General features: G+C 35.0%; 3 protein-coding genes across 4 annotated transcripts; 1 reads left to right on the top strand and 2 right to left on the bottom strand.

Moving 5' to 3' along the window:
• The first annotated feature begins 245 nt into the window (after positions 1-245).
• Positions 246-2,603, top strand: LOC143341117 (mitochondrial ornithine transporter 1). Of its 2 annotated transcripts, none has more exons than XM_076763742.1 (5): positions 246-480; positions 1,290-1,526; positions 1,604-1,770; positions 1,856-2,128; positions 2,258-2,603. In XM_076763742.1, the coding sequence occupies exons 1-5, from the start codon at positions 447-449 to the stop codon at positions 2,438-2,440; spliced, it is 894 nt and encodes a 297-aa protein (XP_076619857.1). In that variant the 5' UTR covers positions 246-446; the 3' UTR covers positions 2,441-2,603. The 2 variants fall into 2 exon arrangements, with proteins under 2 accessions (XP_076619857.1, XP_076619856.1); XM_076763741.1 differs by lacking the exon at positions 246-480 and adding an exon at positions 743-1,069.
• A 229-nt stretch (positions 2,604-2,832) lies between these two features.
• On the bottom strand, positions 2,833-5,703 carry LOC143341116 (uncharacterized). Its single transcript, XM_076763740.1, has 7 exons — positions 4,402-5,703; positions 4,153-4,314; positions 3,921-4,082; positions 3,610-3,838; positions 3,443-3,520; positions 3,064-3,357; positions 2,833-2,978 (listed from the first exon to the last, which is right to left on the bottom strand). The coding sequence occupies exons 1-7, from the start codon at positions 5,385-5,387 to the stop codon at positions 2,868-2,870; spliced, it is 2,022 nt and encodes a 673-aa protein (XP_076619855.1). The 5' UTR covers positions 5,388-5,703; the 3' UTR covers positions 2,833-2,867.
• Positions 5,704-6,649: 946 nt separating this feature from the next.
• LOC143341105 (uncharacterized) lies at positions 6,650-15,803 on the bottom strand. The gene is made up of 4 exons (XM_076763727.1): positions 15,410-15,803; positions 7,588-7,673; positions 7,137-7,326; positions 6,650-7,006 (listed from the first exon to the last, which is right to left on the bottom strand). The coding sequence occupies exons 1-4, from the start codon at positions 15,416-15,418 to the stop codon at positions 6,881-6,883; spliced, it is 411 nt and encodes a 136-aa protein (XP_076619842.1). The 5' UTR covers positions 15,419-15,803; the 3' UTR covers positions 6,650-6,880.
• Positions 15,804-16,573: the final 770 nt, after the last annotated feature.

Below are 16,573 nucleotides of genomic sequence, written 5' to 3'. Positions count from 1 at the left end.
ATGACCGAATTTCTGTAAGGTTTTCTGAATTTAAAGTTTATTCAAAACGTTTGTTAAGTATCTATTAAGAAATTATAATACTTTTCGTTTCGGCTTTAGCTGCTTAATCGACATCGTGACGAAAGCATTCCTTTTTGACTTTTTTATAATAATCGATCTGAAGTAATAGAGATATTAATTTAGGAACGTAAGATTTTAAAGATGTAGTACTGTGTTTCCATAGCAACCATATAATATTCCAGCATTATTTCGTAAAATAATAACGTCGAATCAATCTCACTAAAAATGATTGTTTCACAATTTTGTATTATTTACGTGAATGTTTTTCTCGTGCATACATTGTCTCTTTTTCCCTTTAGACTGTAATTTATTCAATTTCAATTAAAATTGTTCGCATTCTTAAATTAAGATTTTAGGTTAATTTCTTGAAAATTGAAAATCTATCTATGAAATATAATACATTGCATGCAGAATCCAACCGTAAGTAAGATGACAAAAAGAACAAATAAATTGTGATTACTGTAGCCATAATTTATCATAATAATTAATCGATTAATGTATTGATTTTTAGTAAGATATTAAATATATTGTTAAAGAAATCAATTTTGCACACTAGTACATTTAATATGTATATACGCAAAATATGATTTTTACATTTAGTGCTATGTAATACTTGACCGTTAACGATCGATGAATAAATTGTCACTGTTTAATTCGCTCGAATACGTATATACGCGTGCGCATGTATACGCGTATGTCCAAATGTGTGTTCACAATCTTACAGAAATAAAACCTTATAAGACAATGGGATTAGTATGAATAGAGTATTAGTGATTTATTTACAAATGTTCTCCTCTTTGTTTTTCTTATCAAACAAGGAGGACCAGTTGATAACAAACACTTGAAGTAGATCAACGTGTTAACCTATTAACCTATTATTTCGTTTAAGAATCAAGAATCATTTATTAATTTAAAGATTTAACAATGTCATTTGAATATACAGAAAAAGAAAATCAGCGTTTAAAAAATCTAAGAGCCGGTTTAATTGATTTTATTGCTGGATCATTTGGTAATGACGCCTCTAATATCGATCGTATCGTTGATTTTATTCATTTATATAAAATTTTAATACAATAACTTTGTACATTGTTAGAGTCATTCACTTTATTTCTGTATTGTTATAAATATAGAACAAAATTATAATTAATACACATATGTTAAAAGATTATTCATTCTTATAAAAATATGTAAATTTTACATACTTTATTTTATATACTACTTATTTTAAGGTGGGGTAGCACTTGTATTTGTTGGACAACCATTAGATACTGTTAAGGTAAAAATGCAAACATTTCCCTCCTTGTATAAGGGAATGGTAAATTGTTTTCTACAAACATTTAAAACGGATGGAGTAATACGTGGTTTATATGCAGGAACAGTGCCTGCAGTTGTTGCTAATGTTGCTGAAAATTCAGTACTCTTTGCAGCATATGGAGGGTGTCAAAAAGTTATTTCTAATTTATTAGGTAACATATCTGTCTTAAGATGTAATGATACAAAATTTCAGTTTCTGTTTTGAAAGAAGATACTATTATATACATAGGTGTAAAAAAAGTAGAGGATCTAACTTCCATTCAAAATGCTTGGGCTGGATTTTTTGCTGCCTTTTTTTCTTCGCTAACATTGTGCCCAACAGAGCTCATAAAATGTAAACTACAAGCTATGAGAGAAGTCCAAAATGAAATGGCAATGTCAATGACTACAGTTAGGGTAATGAAACTACAAATAAAAAGAATTTAAAAAATTTTATATAAAAAGAATATGCGTAGAAATTCAAAAATTTGTTATTTCTTAGAAACAAATTGGGCCATGGCAATTGACGAACCAAATCATTAAAGAACAAGGGATGAAAGGTCTATTTACTGGTTTATCGTCGACTATAGCACGCGAAATGCCTGGATATTTCTTTTTTTTTGGAGGTTATGAAATTACGAGAGAACTTTTGGCAAAGCCAAATCAAAGTAGAGATGATATCGGATGGCAGAAAACAATGATAGCTGGTGCTGTGGGTGGTACTGTTTTATGGTTTGTAATATTTCCAGCAGATGTAATTAAAAGTAGAATACAGGTTAGTTTTGCTATTCATTATAATACTTTTACTTTAATAAATAACGCAGATATATCTGTTGGTACATTTATAACGAATAAGACTTGTAAATAATAAGAATTGCCGATTTGAATAATTCCACATTTAAAGGTAAAAAATTTAAAAACGCCAGCATTGGCGGTCATGAAAGAGATTGTCAGGAACGAAGGTGTTGGTTCTTTATACAATGGTTTAAAACCAACACTAATTAGGACAATACCAGCGACGGCAACATTATTTGTAACTTACGAATATACTAAGAAATTTATGAATAACTATTTTGAAAAATATTGACAAAAGAAACTATATTTATTAATTTGTATTATATGAAATGAAAAAAGTGTGTTTATTTGAAAATTACATACATACAATCATTTCCGTCGCATCAACGTGCATTTTCACGTCGTTGTAAATAATATAAGAAATTATAATAAACTTATTCAGTATTCAAAAATAATTATGGGAATATTTAGTAATTTAGCAATCATTTCATTTATCCAGCATGTATATCTTAATGATACAAAAATATTTATAATTTTCTATAACTTCTTGCACATTGCAATTTGTGAAAATAATGTGCATTATTCTTGAACTAATTACATAAAACTTTGGGTCAACTTCTTTTTAAAGAAAATATTAAGTATGTTAGTGATATAAAGGAAACTGAGAGAAAAGAGTAAATGCACTTTTCAGGAACTTACTTTTTTTTGGTAATTTTATTTTAAAACATTTGTTTTTCCATAATATTAGAATTATTGTCATGGAGAATTAATTTACGTAAATAATTATGTTTTTCGTTTTCAGTTAAATTTATCCACGTAGATTCACAGAGCTGTAAGAATATTAAAAGATTAATAAATGTTAAAAATTTCTATATCGATGTATCATTTATTGCAAGAAATGATTTAAAAAATTACTGTAAGTGGTGTATATCCAATAGCCTTAAGTTGCCTCAATTTTTGGTAACAAGGACCAATATAATCATCGCGACCTAGTACTTTAGTTCTCTCGTTTAATAAGCATAATATTTTCCATTGTATTTTTCTTAAATTATCATCATCTACTCGTTTAATTGAACCACATGGCATTGCTGATAAAATATGTTCAACTGGTACACTATTTTTATGCTCATCGAAACCAAAAATAATATCAGCGTTAAAATAATAGTGTGGTAAAACATTATCGGTATATACATTTAATCCCAGTATTTCCTATTAAAGTAAATTTAACGCATTAAAAATTTAACTTCTTTTGTCATTTACAAAATTTAGTTTTTATATGTTTTTATAAAAATACCTTGCATATAAATATAATTTCAGTTCGTAATGTTACCATATTGTGCCTGTCAGTAACATCAGTCTTATTGCAATATTTCTGCAACAATAATTTTGTTTTTTTATTTTACAGTATTTAATTATATCAACATTAAATGTAAATTATTAATTTTACATATCAAATTATACCTTTATTAAACATTGATATATTTTGTCATTCAGAAAGGGACCTGTATAGTTAGGTATTTCTATTTTAGTAGAACATTCCATAATTAATAATTCATTAGTCAAAAGTTTTACATTGTTCTTATATATACAATGTACAATCGATGGACTCAATGCATGCTCAATTAATTCCACTGAATATATATTTTTCATTGATAAAAATGTTAGAATACGTAGAAATGCACTTGGATACCTATAGTAAGCACATTATAAATTTATTACTTCTTACTACAATGTATATGATAGTATTACTTTTACATAGAGGAAGAACTTACTTCTGAATTTCTCTTGCTCTACGTGTTTTATAAGTTAGTAATAATTCATCCATTACTGTATATAATTCTTCATGGAACTCTGTATAGGGTGTAAGGGTACACAGAGCATAAGTAATTCTTTCCATATCTTTTATTCTTGCATGTGAAATTTCATTGAATAGTCTAAATAAAATCTAAAGATTAATTTTCTTAAATATGAATATCTATATTAATCTTTTTTTTCTCAACTCACCTCTCAAAAATATTATTTAATAAGATTTTATCATACACACGCAGACCTCCACATGTATGTGCAATATGTGTTAAAGTCATTAATGGATATATTGCCATTTTTGGGCGTAGAACTACTAGTAGTTCTTGAAATGAGTTTAAGCAACAACAATATCCACTATACCTGTGAACATATATATATATATATATATACATATTTGATTTGTGTTAGCCTTGAAAACCATTTATTTCAATAAAGTTGTTTTCTTACCTTATTGATTTCATAATTGATGCCAAGGTAACATCACACACATTGTCAATATTATTTTTGAGTTTTATTACTGTACTTTTTATTATTGGCTGAAATTGAAATTTCTTTTGCTGCAAGAAAAACCCCCTTGCAATTATACCTATTTCATTTGGAGTAAGCTCATCTATACACTCGTTTAACCAATATTCAATGTCATACATATTTATATTAGGAACTTTACACACACTTAGATAAAGTAAAAACAGAACCATATTTTTTCCAGAAAATTTATGTGTCTTACTACCAAGCTTTCTAAGTGTACGCCACATGTAGTCACATGTAAATGCCTCAATTTGAAAAAATCCACTGATAATATATAACAATTTTGTAACATCTGCACCAAAAAATTTCTTCAAACATTCACTACTCAATGCCTTTATGAATATTGGATAACTATCTAAAGATTTCAATGAGTCATTCAATATAATCAAATGTTGCATTAATGTCTGTATTTGTTTCTCATCAAGTTTATGTAGCTTTGTAGCAAAAGCTTCCAAAAATGTATTATATGTTCTCTCATTAAAATGAAAATTTTGTAAATAGCAATGTGTAAATTTTTTGAAGACTTCCAAATGGTCTAACGTAGTTTCTGATGACCAATTCGTACTATGTAATGCTCGTTTTTCTTCAATAGAAATATTTACTTTTGTTTTAATAGGCCACATAATAGTGTGTGCGTAATGTTCAGAATTTTGCAGTATTCTAAACATCGCTGTATGCTCTTTCATTTGTAAAATGTCCTCGTTATTGCTAATCGCAACCTGAGTATATCTTCGATATAAAAAAAAATACTTATAATCTTCTGGAATCTTGTAAAATGTAACAAATGTTCTTTTCCACGCATTATTAATGTATGATATTCGGTTTCTTTTCTTACATAACCTTAAAACCAATGTTTTAGCGTGATCATATCTGTAATTCAAAATTGTTTTTGCGATAACATTCATTTTTTGAATTAGTTCAACTAGTTTTCCAAATATATATATGTCTTTAAATTTTTTTAATTTTGAAGTATAATTTGTTCAAGAGATCCAAATCAACGATACGTTTATTTCTCTCGTATGTTCAGTAACGACAGAAAATATGGTTTCATTCATTTTTTAATACAATTTTTCATAATAGGGAAAAGTTTGAATTTGAATTAAGTTCATATTAAAGAATATCGTTTTTATTTCAAAAGGTAGGTTTTCGTTTTTGATGATACAAAACAAAAAAGATAAAGGGGAAAATATTCTGATAAAGAAACATTCATTTTTAGTGTCACATTTTACTGAATTTGAAGATTACCATTATATTTTTCTTAATGCAGACATGCTATCCAAATTTATGTGTTTACAAAATGAGGTGTGCAAAATCAAATTTATTATGACATTCCCGCAACATTAGCAGTGATTTTTATTATTCAAGGTTATTATAGAGTTTATATTTACCGCTATGGTAAATTGATACTGAAGCGCTATCAGCGGTGATATATTGAAATATAAATTAACACAGTTCGTTATACGGAAAGACACGTATATTGTTCCTCTTTGCTACGACATTAATAATCCTTAATAATTAAAGGAATCATTTATCATGGTATAATTTTTTTGAAGTTTTATAAAATATGACCAAGAAAGAAGTTATTGTTTATCAGAACATTTGTTACTTCGAAACGAACCATCTTCTCCTTTGAATTTTGGTTCTCTCTTCAAAAGAAACGAAAATATTTTAGATGCTCGTATTAAAGCAACCAACCCGTAAAATTGGTTTTTAGATATGGACTCAATTACATATGATATCCAGAGTATTTATTATTGTTAATTACGTGAGTATAATAATATATTAAAGAACTTGTAAAATTTAAAATGTTACGATTTATTTTAGTAGTTTTATGCGATCACGTGGTTTGTATATACATATATACTTCTTGAATGCATAAAGAATGCACGAAATTTTTTAGAAATAAATTTGTTTATTAACTCTGTATTTTCTTCCTTGAACATAATAAAGATATTCCTCTAATAATCGTGTTAAAATCGTTTATGTATGTACAAGAGCTTAGTCGGTGGTCACATGTATGCACGGCGGTTGTATTACATATGTAGTGGACTTCGATCTCGTCAACATGTGTTAATTTCGTACTTTCTTTTTAATAGGACAGTCTAAGGAATTGTTGCGAATTTCAAATGTATTTTCTGATGCTGTAGCACATATTGTATTGTTAATAACGTGGATACAATTATATCTCAGTCCAGGGACGTTTAAAGGGCAGCTTGAGAGAAAAGGGACACGAGCGGTACAGATAGATGGGAAGACTTTTCGGAAAGAAGGAAAGGAGGAGGGAGTTTTATTCGATGTAAATAGTATAGAAAGACGACAAAACACACATTTCTGAAAATTCGATTAATGAAAAATGTTTGCACAAGTCGAGCAAATATTTATTTTCCGATCAGTCCATTTAATAGTTGCTGTCCGAAGATTCCAATTCTGACAGAAAGGTCTCCATTAGAGGTAGCCTTCGTTCGTCCATGTCATTATTCCTTTGTTTATGCCGTGCACTATAGGTAATGTCTTTTGGTAGATCCTACGACAAAATAAAAACATTTTAAGCTCTTTTAATGACAAACATGTATTGGTGGTAGTAATTTCGGTTTACTTTATTGCGTACAAAGTAATTTATATAATTCGCAATTAAAATCAGTAATACGGCTTACGTTATCGAGCAGAGCAATCAAGAATCTCGATTTTGACAATGGAACATAAGGAATGCGACGTCTGTCTTCGAATTCTCTGATGCAGTTTAAACTTCCTTTACTTCCATCGCAACCCGATCCGTACAAAATCGGAAACATTGCGCGTTTCCTCGACATTGTGCCTCTGCAGGTGTGATGGAATGGGTACAATCTAAAGAGATTTGTAATGCATTCAATTAATATTACAATTACTTACAAAAATTTTAAATTTATACGTGGGGTGGCCCACGAAAGTATTCGAACGACTTAAAACTGAACGTTTAATGCTTAAAATAATGAATATGTGTTACGATTGTTAAAACATTCTTGTTAGAACTCTTATTAGTTTTAATTTTAATGTAACTTTGCTTTTTTTTTTAGCACTAAACGAATTGTTCGAACAATAAGGTATGCAACGAGAAGATCCACTTACTCGCAATCCACGCTTTCACCCTGAACATGAAAGTAGCAAAGAAAAATGGCGAGAAGAACTATGCATCGTTGGATGTACACCACGGCCTGTAAATATAATTTCGATTATTAATAATTCACACAGTCGTGCGCTATTTCAAAAAGTCTATCGATATAACGAATGGAAAAGTCGCTAAATTTCGCGTATTTTCACGTTGAGTTCGCCGAGCGAGGATAGGACGTTCTCATTCGAAATCGATATCAGATCCCCATTTGTTTTCGATGCGACGAAGGTGGAAAAACGGACGGGGCTCGTGGTCGCGTCGGCCAATTTGCGCCAAGTTGTTCTTGTGATGTCGCGGTCTTGTTATTTGCCAGCGTTCCATCCGGGTGCAACGCTTAACAATCTTGCCCGATGGAAAAATACTGCGAAAAGGCGCGCGTGGGTAGGTTTCAAGATTTAGGCAGCCGTGTGTTTACGATGGACACGAATTTACTGAAGATAACGAGCGTGAAAAAGTTTTGCATTCCAGCGACGAGACAAGCGGTTCAAAGTTACTTCACGGTTACTCTTCAGCCTTTCGACGTCTTCGAAAGTTTCGTATCAATTCTGTACGAAACGGGGCACGTTCGAGAATAAACTTTCGAACTATGGAATGTACGATATTTACGGGCTACGATGGTACGTCACGAAAGTATGGAGGTGTTTTACTCTTTTCGTAGTGCATTGTCACATCTCGAGACGAGATCAAAAACGAAAACGAATCTATCTCGACGATCACGTTGTGTACACCTCGTAAAATTGTGACTTTACTCCCGAGAATACGCCATTTTCCTAATTAGTATCTATACACACAAATAAATTCGCGGAAGCGAACATTTTTGTAATTTTGCCTTTTCAAGTATGTTTTGATGGTAGCAAAGCCCGAAAATGTATTTTCAGAATTTTTGTCTGCCTATTTAGAGCTACTAAGACTACAGGAAAAAGTTAGTTTCCAATAAGATCACAGTGTTAAGTTGTTCTTTTACGAACGATGTTTCTACGGTAGAACTTTACGCTCCAGTTTTAAATTGCATTGAACGCAGTAATGATTAAGCAGTTCCAAGTAGTTTGCCGTGTTTCCAATCCGAGTTACTTAATCAATTTCCAGTTCGTGCCCGATGTTTCCCGGGAGGATATTACCAGAAATATTTGGAAGCGATTTAGGGGTGTTTAGCGAAACCTAAACACAGTACAGAATGTTCGGCTATCAATGATAATTATTTTAGAGATTAATATTACAATTCGACATAAGACCAAAATCAAAAGCAACGAAATTGTGGCAGAGACTTTGTGTTCGAGATATTAATTATTCTCTATCTCTACAAAAGTTGTGATCATTTGAAGTTCATAATATAGTTTCGCATGAACTTCTTTCGGTATCCAGTAACGTAATATTTTTATAAAAATGGTACACAAATGCGGTACTATTTAATATTCGTGGAGATAATGCTACGGATAAGTAAGGAATGGTTTAAATATGTATCAGGTGTCGGCGCGATTCGATTTAGATTTCAGAAGGCGTTTACTCGCGCACGTGAGCGTTTCGGCAGAAGACAATTTGCTGATTCGATCATTATCAAACGATGAACGGACGAACCCATCGAGTAATAAGACATTCAATGTGGCTGATATCGCGGTACGCGAGATAACTTTTAAAGCGTCTTCTCAGTGTTTTCAGCCACGATTTTGCATATAATCAGGAATCAGAGCGATATCACGTTATCGATACCTAAATAAATTCTACGTTTTGCAATTTAATGTTTTTTGAAACATTTTTCACAACTAAAATCATCTTTGTTTTCTAGCGTAAAAGAATCTGCAAGGAGATTCAACGTGGGACTGTGAAAGTAGAATGTTCAACCTTCAAAATAAAGCCAGGAAAATTATAGGACGATTTCTTTTCTAGAAGTTATAATAATTTAAATATTAACAATATTCCGACCAAGTGTCCCAATATTTATGAGTGACACAGAAGATAGCATCACAGAAGTTCCAAGCACAGTTTGGTGCGATCTCGACAACCAAACACAAGTACGTGACTTTTAAATCCTCGATCTTTTCGTTTCTTCATTTTTGTTTACGGTTTTTGGCTCGCACCGCATCGTTACGATCGAGGTAAAGGTAAATGGTCCTTAATGAACCCCGGTAGGTCGACGGGGAAGGTTGTTTTTATATAAACGGTTACCTAATGCGAAACTTGGATCGTTTTTATCCCCGGCATCGTTAATCCTTGACGCGCTCTTGTAACTATCGCCCTACGACATTCGTGTATTAATTCAGAATTTGTCAAAGGAACCACTCAATAGAGACAGGTAGTAGGTGGTGATGGGACCGCGCAACAATGTTATATACGGTTAATTTTCGTTAATTGGTGGCTATCCTAATTGCGGAAATTATGCAAATGGATATGACGATAGACGCCCATGCAAAAAAGCTTCTGCGCGCCCGCAACAATTGATGTTTCGGCGTTTCTCGTCCGTTCATGAATTCGTGGAACAATAATGGAAAACAAATTAGATCAATCTGATGTTCCATATTCGAAAGTCATAGTGTAAACATCAGGGATCATTGCTCCCGGTGTGTGGAAAATTTAATAACTTCAGGAATAAAAAATATTATAAAGATTGACCAGATTTTATTGTTATGTATTTTGTCCAGGCATTGCTGTAGCGAAAGTGTGAAACGAGATGGATACGATTAATACTGGAAATTAGTCGCGAGTTTTCAGTGCAGTCGGTCGATGTAACCTTTTCCCTTGAAAGTTTGCAACAGACTTTGTTCATTCTTTATGAAGCTTTTATTCGAAACATGGGAAGACGAAAAAATGTCATACCGGTAACGCAATATGTGCTTTTTACGCAACACTTTCGTGTCACTGTCCATTTCGCGATTTAATTGGTGTACGTTTCCCAAGTATGTTATGGCAACACGATATACACGCTCCTGCCGTATCGAATTCACGCTTCGCCGGGAAATGTAAGCTAACGTTTGTGGGATTTTAATTGAAAAGGATTGCAAGAGACTTTGGAAATGAGTTTATGTCCCGTACGTGTCACGGTACTATTTACACCTTTACGCGAACGTTGTAACACGTTATTAGCTGCGAACATCACGCTCTTGCCTCTATTTCTTCGTTAAAAATTTCCCCCTGCCAGAGAAATTGTGTCTCCCGAGCAAAGTGTGATCTTACGATTTATACGAATCGATTGTAACTCTATTTTTCGGGAGGTTCTCTATATATTATGCAATCCTTTTATAAAAACGATTACCATTTTAATTTAATACCGAGTAAACGTTGTTGGTTGACAATTAAATTGAGAATAAATACCGATACTGATGTGCAATCCGTAACAGAAAATTAATTATCGGAGGGTCACGTTTTCGTGTACGTTTGACCATGGCGAGGTGTTTGGCCCTGTTCCCCTTTCGCGGCATCAATTACTGTCTTTCCGTGGCACATCCTGTTTGGTGTTTGTACGAGGGACCCCGCACGATACTGATTAATGGAACGTTATTAGAATAACGCGTAAGTTTTGTGCAATTCGTTGGTTAGTGTTGGAGACACGGTGTCTTATCCCAAAGGGTTCCTCTTCCCTGATGTACGTGCGTTAATCTTATTGCCCTACGAGGAACGCTTCGGGCTAGAAAAACTTGCTTATCGGTTCTGAAACGAGACCCTTCAATGTAGAATATAAAATTTCCCTCCGAGAGATTCACCCCTCCAGTAAAATATGGTGTACGTTTTATGCAAATTCTCATACGTCAAATGACGCTTTTGCGCGAAAGTAATATGCTAATATTTTATATATCCAATATTAAAAGCGATAATTTTTCCCCCAAAGACCAAACCCTGTTCCATTCACTTTGATCCCAGGTTGTACATCAATTACTGGATTTTTATGCAGTAGAATCTCTGCATAGAATCTATCTATTTTGTATCTGCATAGAACAGAGTCCTTATAGACTGTCTCTATTCCTATAGAAACATTTACCGATAATAGTACAAATTCGAAACGATGCTGTTTTATACGTAGACGCGTTATTAAATCCTGTCGTGTGTCGAGATCTGTCAAAATTGAATATTTTTCGCGCTGGACACTCGTGGGCGTTGCTATTAATCCATATACGATGGACTGTGAAGGAATTTAACTAGTGGAGTTTGAAATATCGAGTCTGTTATTTGCATGGCGATACAATTCTCTGATGTTTTCGAAATAACTACCAACGTGCTCGAAATTCTATCGTAAATACAACGATGTTCGTTTACAGAGAGTACGAACCCGTCAGTTTTTTAGAAATTTGTTCTATTTTTCAAGCCTGGCATACACTGGTTTTGTAATTAAGAATTTTTAAAAAATGCGTATTTATTTAAGCTATGGAAGATTAATTTTTCCTGAAATATAGGACAGCGAACATTGTATTATCTAAACATTTTCTTTTTAGGTCCATCGGACATCCCTGTTTGTTAGGATAGTGGAGGTTCTGTTGTATAGCAACCCTACGCAGCAAAAAGATCGCACTAATCGTTCAAGTTCTGACAAAATCCTTTTATCGTACATCACTTTCGATCTTGAATCACTGATCTCGACGAATTTCCTCGTTGATGAAATCAAATAGAAATATGATAGAAAAGTAAATAGTCATCTAAAGAGGATCCGAAGGCAGGGTGGAGAACGCAAGCGTAAACGGGAGAGAAGAAAATCTAGTAACGCACGATTTAACTCCTGTCTGGGATGTGGGACGTTTTGGCGTCTCTCGGTCTGGTGGCATAGAAAAAGCTCTTCGCCGTTTTCTCTCTTTTTCTCCATTCTGCGTTTAGTTTGCAGCGTTATGTGCGCTTTTTTCTTCACTCGAATTTTGTCATTCGCGGTCTCTTTCCACGTCGTCGTACTCGTTCTTTTCGAATCTTATGAAAAGTGCTTCCGGTCGTGGAACCTGAACATCGTATCGCTAAAGTTTCTTTAATTCGTCGAACGACTCGTGATCGTCTATTGAAATTTTATAATGCGTTTTGTTTTACTGTCTAAATAATAGGAGAAACAAAAGATTTACCAAAAGAACGCGTTGTGATCGATCGGTGTAGCATGATCTATTGCTACTTTGCCCCGTTATCGCGTCGATTTCCATCTCTCGCGGCAATCTTTGGACGCTCGAAGATTGGGAAATATAATTTCCCGGAGGCGACGAAGTCACTCGATCGATAAATCGCAAACATTTTGGCATCCTATCATCAGAGTTGGGTAAATTTTATTTACGAGTAACGAATCACAATTTTAAAATCATTCTCGAACTAGTTTTCGCGCGTCGATTCGCTCGTCTGGATTTAGATTGAAAAAATCTGTCCATGGATTTCTAGAAACCGAAATTTTTATTTTAATGGTTGATATAAGGCACAATTAAACAGAGGAAAATCAAGACTCTATAAAAATGAACGAAATACGAAGCGAACGCGTCGATTTCCCCATAACTTTCGAGGGTCGCGTGAAAAATAGCACATGTGCCATTTTCTTGAACGTTCCAAGGAAAAAGGAGAAAGTTTTCCTTCGAATGTCTGGAACGATCACGACGCGTATTTTAGACAAACCCGAACGTTTGCCATGCAGCTGGTTTATTGCCAACGTTTGCTGTTATGGTCTGCTGTTCGGGTCAAAACCATCGGTTCAGATCTACTCTAACGTACGAATGAAACGTGAACGAAAGTTGCTCCGCAAATAAATTACAAGTTTTCAACAATCAGCGCATCGCGACACTGATTGTTTATAATTACCCACAGAAGCTAGAAAATGGAATAGACAGTCGGTAATTGCGATCGTAAAAAGTCACGGTGGCTCACCGCAAATGGCACTGTTAAATTTGTAACGCGTAATAACTAGCACGCGATATTCTCTGGTGCCACAATGCTCTACAGTTTAATGATATCCGTGAATATTTCGTACAACATTCGAGTAAGAAACTTTATGTATATCTCTGGTGATTAGCTGGATTAGAATCCTCGGGACGATCGCGACCTGTTTCGTGGTAGTTGTACCATTCCTCTTCGATCGTTGTTCGATGCGATCATTTTTCTTAGACCAAGCAATAATTTTCTACAATGTCAAATTTGTGAGAGCACATGACCAATCGATGTCACAGGACAGTCGTTATCGCCCCGACAGTAATGTAAAATAAATTCTCTCGTACGCGGATAAATGTACTTCCGTGTCACACACGAGATATACGCACGGCAGATTGTATCCTTTATCAGCCACGATGCGAGATTTACTATATTATTTATGGAACACCCATTTTTCCTTGTGTTTCCTTTATTAGTGACATATAATCTAGGATTGCCCAAGGGTTTTAGAGAAAACTGTTGAGATTTCCGTTTCGCGCGATAATCCGCAAAGTATTCGTTTTATTATAGTCACGAGTCGTGATTGCGTTAGTTCAGAAGCAAGGTAAACGACCCAATTACTGTTTCGTTATCTGAATATTCATTGCAATCCGAGTTCCACTTTAGAATCTACTTTTTTCAGGAATCGAGGATTCCGAAATACTTGAAATTTTTTTCCTCAGGAAGCGTGCATGAAAATTTATTAAAAAGTCCTGAAAATTCTCAAGACGATTCTCGAGTACAATCGCTAGTCATGAACATCGATAACGCGGAACGAAGTCTTCTTTCCGTTTCGTCGTTCGCGGTTTGCTCCGATACTGCACCGAATTCACGCAATTCATCGACGATTTTTTTTTACTTTTATTGATCACGATCTACACTCTAAACCAAAGACAGGTATTGCAGGGTATGTAGTTTACATATAAAACTAGGAAATTATTCGACCGAGTCACAGCTTTCTTAGACACGATAGTAATCTATATTATATAGTATATTTTACCTTTCTATAATGTTCCCTTGAAATTAACGAGCGCGTCCGAAGCTGTGTAGCGAAATGGAAATAAGCGCTTCAGAATTTTCCGTTAACGAATAAATAGAGCTAGATCTTCGAAGTTTACGATCGTCGCGTGAGAACGATCGCTTCCCCGACAATGACGAGAATGATTGCTTTTCCGCGACGTAAACGCGATGATAAATATCTCCGCTATCGAATATGACTTGCCACGCACGCATAATATCCTTCTATTGTCTGCTTTATTATAGTCAGTGTCTTTCATTTAGAGACTTTGGCAATCGAGTACTTGGAATATTGTGTATGTTCTTGTAGATATCAACGAAAGACAGCGTATGCTTGGACGGATAAGAAAAGACGGACGAAATGTTTGAATTAACCGTACTTCCTGTTGTCACGTCACACCTCTGTTGTCCCTAAACACGACTTTAAACCAAATTAGGCGTGTCGTTGCCGGTGTGCAGCTCCAAATTCGTTCGTGTCGACCAGTGTCTTTCACCTTTCATAGGTAAGTGCTCACAAAACTTATTTACATGAACTATCGATCAATTTATACAATTATATATGCCGTGGAAAGGATTGAGAAAATATTATGTTTTCCAGAAGTTGGCCTATGCACCACCAGACTGTACGGAGATAGAAGCTCAGGTATATTACACTACTATTTAACAGTACTGACGGTATAAGAAGATCGAATGTAACTGTGTAAAATCTCACAAAGATTTCTGTACGCGAGCATGAATTGAAATAATTAACGAAAAGTTTGTTACAAGAAAATCCAAACGCACTGCCAGTAAAATGAATATCTGAATTACGATTGTCATGGTTACGCAGCTCGAGTAAGATGTTCGCAAGGGTGAAAAAGATATCCACGAAAACGGGCGAAGAGTAAAGTTTAAACAATGATCGGTACTCACCGTTGTCATCTCTACGAAGAGCGGATATCGAAGGTCGAGCAAAGAAGGTTGGCTGACAATGGATTCGACGGAGAGTTCTTGAAGCTGTCGGCTCGAGGGTGAAAGTCTCGGTGGTTGGTAGCCGGTTCCACGACGACGACGACGATGCTCGGATTCCAACCACGAGGCGACAATCACGAGGCACGAGTTTCGGATATTGGAACGTTCCTGGTTTCTCTCCAAATCGCACAGACAAGGAGGGGGTGTTTGGTACCGCGAGAGCTTGGAGTTTGGAGGTCAGAGGGCGAGTGATTGGTGGAGCTTGCGCGGGCCACATTTATACTGCAACCACTCACCCCTTCTTCCACAAACTTCTTCCGTACCACCAAGGGGCCCCCGCTGTATCCACCACCATTGGCACCGGCAACACCGACGTGTTCCTCCTCCACGTTGTTACCACCGCCCCGTATGTATTCTACACCCTCTGTCTCATTACGTCATCGGACCAAGTCTCCACCCAGAAGGGTGATATCACAGAAAACCCCCGTCGATGGAACCGACGGTCGTCTGGCCTACGAAAAACTGCTTTCCGGCCAACTCCTTACGTAGATTCATGAATGAAGCTCCGTGAATGGAGCCCCGCTGAAAATGGGGCATCGAAGATCTCGTACGATAGAGTCTGATATAAGACAGAACGGTGACTCGCCAGCGATCCGTTACGGTAATTATCGATGCATATAGATCGTCTGTACGACGTAGGAAAAGTTTTAAATTAAATACGTGTTCTTTAATAACACGTGATGCAATAATCGTAAGAGAACTCTAATCAGAGACATTCTAGCACAAATTTCGCGTATTCGGTGTTTTAGAAAAGTAATTAAACGCAACCTGCGTCATGAAACTTCTACCGCCGAAATTCCTGCTTATGGTCGCAGCTTTACAAGCACGCAAATCACGCCAATAATATTTGAAATCATCAGAACCGTGCAAATTCGTGCAAGTGATCGAGCAGGAAAGTTGCGTGCTAACGCAACAAGATAGTTTTCTCGACACAATGCGTGCCACGACGGAGAAATGTTCATTGTTGCCATTTAAATGATGCAACTCGCAAACCCCGACCACGGGGTTGACGTCCATTACGCGAAACATTGACAAATTACTCGGTCCTTTCTTTTAAAACTTCAG

This window comes from Colletes latitarsis, chromosome 4 (assembly GCF_051014445.1).
Source record: "Colletes latitarsis isolate SP2378_abdomen chromosome 4, iyColLati1, whole genome shotgun sequence".
Taxonomy (NCBI): domain Eukaryota; kingdom Metazoa; phylum Arthropoda; class Insecta; order Hymenoptera; family Colletidae; genus Colletes; species Colletes latitarsis.
The sequence above is the reverse complement of the archived record's forward strand: the minus strand, read 5'-3'. Positions and strand labels throughout refer to the sequence as shown.